The 6,537-nt window shown below is 43.7% G+C and overlaps 1 protein-coding gene across 1 annotated transcript; it reads right to left on the reverse strand.

Moving 5' to 3' along the window:
• Positions 1-653: 653 nt before the first annotated feature.
• Positions 654-6,071, reverse strand: LOC123399047 (glutamate receptor 2.9-like). The gene is made up of 4 exons (XM_045093475.1): positions 5,585-6,071; positions 3,500-4,806; positions 2,099-2,806; positions 654-1,478 (listed from the first exon to the last, which is right to left on the reverse strand). Exons 1-4 carry the CDS (start codon positions 5,892-5,894, stop codon positions 870-872), a joined length of 2,934 nt encoding a protein of 977 aa, XP_044949410.1. The 5' UTR covers positions 5,895-6,071; the 3' UTR covers positions 654-869.
• Between the last annotated feature and the right edge of the window lie 466 nt (positions 6,072-6,537).

Genomic DNA, 6,537 nt, shown 5'->3' on the forward strand with positions numbered 1-6,537 from the left:
GTATTGTGATCCTTCGACAACACCCCACATCTACTTGTTTCTCTCGTGGTGTTGGTCTTTTTGCATGCTAGCTCGGCCATGCCTTCTCCTGGGTCGCATTTTTTTCTCATCTTCTGTAACCCTTGAAACAGGCTTTCGCCCTGCTTTGTATTACAAAGCAACCACTTCCGGTACATCCAACGATAGGTGCTGGGGCGGAAACAGCACAAGCACGCCCAAAAGAAACAACAAAGAAAGAGTAAAAGAAACAAATGTCGACAACGGCGGATCACCGAAAACGGAGAAGCCTCGCGACCGCTGCGCCCACCTAAGAACACCCACCAAGCTCCTAGACTCCGAGACGCCAGTACCAATGAACACCTCCAAGAAGGGATGCGACGATGGCGACGCTGCTGCTTCTGTAACCTTGTTACGTGTATGGTTTTCAGCCCGGGGGGTCAACTTGTTTAGGTTTTCGATTCGGTTTCCCATATAAACTGGATCAGCCAAAGCTCAAGGGATGACTCTTGGCTTTGGCAGCTTTTTGAGCAATATATTCAGATGGGGATCCTCTTCCTCGCTCCCCCCTCCTGACCGTTTAAAAAAATGTAACAGCTCTGGAAAATAGCATCAGGTGGCACCTTACAAGACTGACATTTCATACTTGGACATCATTTTGGGCAATATAAAATCAATATGCAGGCTATAATTTTCTGTTTATCGAAACTACAAGCATCTGAATCAGTTGCTCCTCACAACTACCATTAGTTCCCTATGTGGCAATGCACATCAAGCTATGCGTTCCAAAAGAGATAAAGCGTAAACATATACAGAGGGCTAAATGAATACCTAAATTACAGTTACCAGTAATTACACGCTCCCCACGTATGTCATTCCATGCTTATCTGTCTCCTGCGGATTGAGCTCCCATTCCGAGTTAAGGAAGCTACTCCATTATGCCCCCTCTCAGAATGCATGTATGCAAACGACAGTGGTTCCTTGCCCTGAACTGAAAGTTCCCTACCTGGTGTTCCTTCTCCTTCTGGTGGGCTTCCTGTATCCCTGTCTGCGAGGTGCTCAATAATGTGATTAGGTATGCTTAGCTGGCTCTCCATTGCATCATCAACATTTTCCGGTGTGGGTTCATCTTTATCTGGAGTATTACAAGGATTATCGTCCCCATGGAAGAGCTTAGAAAGAATGGCAGGCCATCTGCGCCATGAACTCTGACTGCTGTCACTGTTGAATTCATGTCGATTATTATAAATGGTAACGACAGCGTGCAGGAGTAATGCCAGCATTGAAGATGCTCCAGTGATGATGAACAACCCCTGAAAGCTGTGCAATGCAAGGCTGCTTGAAGTTTGGGAGTCATCTTTGTCGAGGCATGACGTATCACCATACAATTCTTTCTGCATCTTGATCATTCTATCATCCGATGCAAATTTCAGTATTTCCCTCGAAATATCAGGTGTCAGTGGAGAGCCTCGAGGGAATGCCTGCACAGGCAGCACACGATGAGGATCAGAAAAGGCTTCACTGGTGGCATACAAGGCAGGTGCCCAGGCAGTTATATTGGTCATTCAAGCAAGCCCTCCATAAGGTGATTGATCATAATGCTCGCTGTCAAAATGGCTAATGAATTTAGTGAAATTAAACTCAATGAACTTGATACAGCTTAGTGTAATTCAAACAGAAAGTTAGAGCAAAGTAGATGGAAACCTTATTAAGTAGATTTATCATGTCATTCAATACTTCAAGAAGCAACCAAGCATTATATTTCCTAATTGTAAACAAATAATATTGCACCACTTTGATCATGCATTTTAGTTCTTCACAATAAAAAAATCAAATCTTAAGTTCGTCCTTCTTTTCCATGTTCACATGCAACAATTCGAGAATTTTGAAGTACAATTCAAAGACTGGTAAAATTATAATTTTAATCAACAGTTCACTCTAATAATGTTCTTCTGGAGATACTCTGGTGGCATATAAACATATACAAATTTGAGCTACTAGCATGATCCTACATCAAAATAGCAGCTGAAATTGATTCGGCATCTAGAATTTAGAATGCGAGGAATGTGTTACTATAAAACAACTGAAAACTGGTACTCACATAACCAAATCCATCTAACTTGTAGGTTGGTCCAACCATAGTGTAGTTGTGGCAATACTGTTTAAGGAACACCTTAAGGTATGGTATCTCATCAACAATGACTGCAACTTTTCCAGATGTTAAGGCTTCATTGTAATGCTCAGGAGAGTCCAAGGGAATCATCTTTGATTCATCAATTTTCAACCTTTTCAAAAGAACAGGCAAGAAAGAATCATTGAGGTAGCCGACATAGCTCCCGTTCCTGATAACTTCTTCTAGATTGGTGATTGTTGGCTGAAGTTGTTCCACTGTGAGAATTGAGCTTAAACTTGCAGTATAACTCTGCTGCAATATCAGCACGACGAAAAGCCAAACAACTACTGCAATTCTTGATAAGTTGTTCAGTATCTTCTCCCTATGAGCAAACACGAGTGTTGAAAAGGAGAAGTAGAAGATTGATCCAATTTGACTGCCTGGGGGCCCTCTGAAATCTTTATTTGTTCTATGCTCAATACACCAGACTACAAAACCTGTGAAGACAAAGAAGGCCCCAAATCCTAACCATAGGTCAGCTGTCAAAGGATTTAGGAATGTCCATGCAGTCTTCTGCCTCTGGTCCCGGACTGGAACCAACATGCGCACCCCTGACTCTGTGTAAGGAAGAGTGAAATCCACATATAGAGAACGGTTGGCCAAGATTGTTATATCACCTACCACCACATCATATTCCTGCCAGCAACACATATAAAATGAGTTGAGAAACTTCCGATGGCTTTAAAAGGCTATAATTCCCCTTTTAACCTTACAGGACTTTATAAGAGTACAGCATATGAAAAGCGTTGTACACGTACAACATATGCGAAGTAAAAAATTCAAAAAAAATGCAAAGTACTTAATTGTCAATTAAACTAATAACTGGGAGACAACCCTCAACTTGGGCGTATTCAGATTGATACACCATTAAAATAATGCAGATAAGACAAAATGCAAGCAATAAAGTAAAATCTCCTAGAAGAAGAGTCACAAAATCTCGAAAATTTCTCATGAATGGTAAATTGTACAAAAATGTAATACAACCAGGAAAAAGAAAGGAACCGTACAATTTGTCAATGTAGACTACTTTTTCCTTGTTTGTGCACGGGTTGAACAAGCAACAATAAAGAAAGCTTTCAAGAACGAGGATAATATATGATTTTACACGCTCTGTACTAATGACCAACGGTCAATTAGATAATTACACTCTACTCTTTGTATACTTAATATTTGAGAGGAAAAACAATGAAATCCTAGTGTGGACAGGCCACTCTGATCATCGCACGAATTTATTTCATTTTTGCCAGTTTTAGCTCCAAATATATCGCCTCTGGGGTAGGAGAGATCGTAAAAAGGAGAAAAGTGGAACAAAAAGAAGTTCATGCATACCTTACGATAGACACTGTAGACAAGATCGTCATAAGTTCCTTTACTATTTCCTTTCTCGTCTGCAAACGGCTTATAGTGGCAGGGTACATTGTAGGATAATGTATTAACTACTGCCTCAAACACATCTATGCAGAACCCCTTGGGTTTACCATTTTCAAATTTTACAAATTCATCAAACCCAGGTTTCACAGGTACACCTATTTCAAGAATTTTATTCATTGGCAATAGCCAGCCTCTAGGTACAGTTTCAGTATATCCTGGTACAGTTTCATTATACCCTGGCCATACGATGGTGCCAAGATCAGCCTTCACATTTAGACTGCCAGAGATGCCAGATCCTGGAGTCCAAAAACCGACTACTCTTCTCTCCCGACCAATAATGTTAATTATCTTGTAATTGACCGATACTAACTGCATGTCTGCAATACAGAAGTTGCCGCTCATACCCATGAACTTGATGCCCAAGAGCGAGCCTCGCAATTTTTCAGCAGCCTTTGAAGTATCTATTCTGTCAAAGTCAGTGGACCCATTGTTTGTTACAGATACCCCAAAGTCTGAATTCACATATCCAGCCTTCTCTGCTGCTAATGCTAATGCCCATATGGTATCATAAGCATAGAGACCATACACTGCAGGCATACTTACTGCAATTCCAGGATTCTCCAATTGGTACTTCTTGCGCCATCTCTGACTAAGGTTTTGAAGTTCCATAGTATGTTCAACATGAGGTTTCACCCCAAGAACTCCTTGCATCACATCAAGGGCCGGAGAACCAGCCACGTCAAAGATATCTGTCAAGCCATATGCGATAATCCAGACAAAGCCCCGGCCCATCATCCCTTCATATTTAGCAAGCTTGAAAAATTTACGGGCTAAAGTATGAGACATACGCACAACAAATACACTTGTCCAGTTGTGTTTTAAGGTGGAGATGGCACTCTTTATATCATCCTCTGTAGCTGAAGGATGGATCTTGCACCTGTACGAAACATGGGTGTCGACTTGTCTAAGGGCGTCAACAAGATCAGGAATGAACCTGGTATTGGAATTGTCATCCTCGAAGACTGGGATGACTTCCCTCCAACTGTGTTTCTGAACAAGTGCGGCAATAGCTTCTGCTTGAGAGGAGTCGTTCCATGCTGTCCGGATGAAGTATGGAGTTTGTCCAGATCGCGACGGGCTATTTGCAGAAAATGAAATGATTGGGACCGATGATTTGTTCCCAAGCTCCGCAAGAAATTTAGCCTGAGTTGACGACTGCGGCCCAACGATCGCTTGCACGCGGACATTTTTCAGTAGATCAATACCTGCAATGATACTACTTTAAAACACATTTTACAGCAAATTAAGGGCCACTATCAAACAAATGCAAGCAAAACATGCATAGGTACAGTAGATACCAGTACCAGAGCTTTTTGGTGGCTCTGTTCACTAGCATATGATTAAATTGGCATAATGCCTGCAGTACAAAAGGTCTGGGACAGACGAGGTCGGTTTTACTTTTACCATAACAAAAACCACAACTGAGAACAATATTCCCCCTTTAATAATAAACAGATATAAATAACAACTTTCCAGAGTAGCTCTAGCTTTTCAACGCATGTACTTCAGTTCCAAATCTAATGTCTCCCCTGCCATGGGTGGACGCGGAGACTTTCGAAATTACTTGGCTCGACGAGCTGGGGGACGGAGAAGGAGGGGATACCTTCTATCTATATACCTCGGAGGGCGGCGCGACGGTGTCGAAACAAGCAAGCAAGGAGCCGAGGGCGCGCCTAGGAGCGCAGCGCCGGCCGCCGGCGACATGGGAAGGGGAAAAAATAATAGAAAAGGGCAACCGCGCCAGCCCCGCCGGACGCCATGGACTCGCCGCGTCAAACTGATGGGCCGGGGGGCAAACTAGGTTTGATCTTAAGCTGCTCAAGGCCCATGACTTGCCCACCCAAAATATTAGACCCATGTATATTTAGAAGATCATTTGGCCCATGCGCCCGTCTTCCTAGCGAGTACTGTCTGCTACCCCTCAAAAGAAAAAAAAGAGTGCTGCCTGCTCAGTTTGAACGAGGAGGCTGTTACGTTACGTACCTGCGGACGCGGCCTCGACGGCGCCGGGGCCGGTGTCTCGGAGGTGGAGCTTCAGCCTGGTGCGGTAGCCGGCGTGGCTAGCGTCGGCGTAGAAGTCCTCGAGAGCCAGCTCGATGCACGTCCAGCTGGTGTTCCCCACCCATGTCGACCTGTCCAAGATCACGCCCACGTCCACCGCCTGCTGCCGCCGCCGAGGAGGAGCCACACCACCCCGCCGCGCCGCGACACTGGAAGCGCCGAACAGAAGCACTAGAGCGAGGAGAAGGGCGTGGCGGCCGAGGACCGCCATGGCGAGCCGAAGAAGCGTCATGGCCCTCTTACTTTTGATGAAGGGAGCGATGGGTTTGTGATTGTGGCTGCCCTTACATGCACAACGCCAGCCAATTCCTTTGACTGACAGCTCTCTCTCGAAGCTCACACTCAGCTTATCTTGATCGTGTATTAACTGGTCATGGAATTTTCCGATATACTTGTGGTATTAGTTATGGGCATAGTTTTTCTTCTCGAAGGCGTGTCCGAAAAGCTTTCCCATTCATCTTCAGCTTGTGGTCATATTAGCCGTGGAGCTTTGAGTTGACCAGTGTCGGCACGGCTGGCTTTTTGTTCTTGCTGTTGTTTTTCTCTTTTTAGTTGCTGCGTTTTTACACGGTTGTTCCTTAGTTAATTGTGTCTTATTATGATTTTTGATCTATGTCTTTTAGTAAACTGGGTTACTCTGTTAATTTTTCTTCTCGTAATAAAATCGCAGAGCTCCTGCCTTGCAAGCACAAAAAAGAAAAAAAACTAGCCATATATCCTTCCGACCGGGTCAAGTACACATCTAGCTTCTTCTTTTTTTAGAAAAGGAGGAAGACCCCGGTCTCTGCATTGGAAGATGCATGCAGCCACTTTATTGATTATTTTTAAGGATCTTACAAAGTATTATAATAATATGTCTCAATCCGTCATCTTGG

Source organism: Hordeum vulgare, chromosome 5H (assembly GCF_904849725.1).
Source record: "Hordeum vulgare subsp. vulgare chromosome 5H, MorexV3_pseudomolecules_assembly, whole genome shotgun sequence".
Taxonomy (NCBI): Eukaryota; Viridiplantae; Streptophyta; class Magnoliopsida; order Poales; family Poaceae; genus Hordeum; species Hordeum vulgare.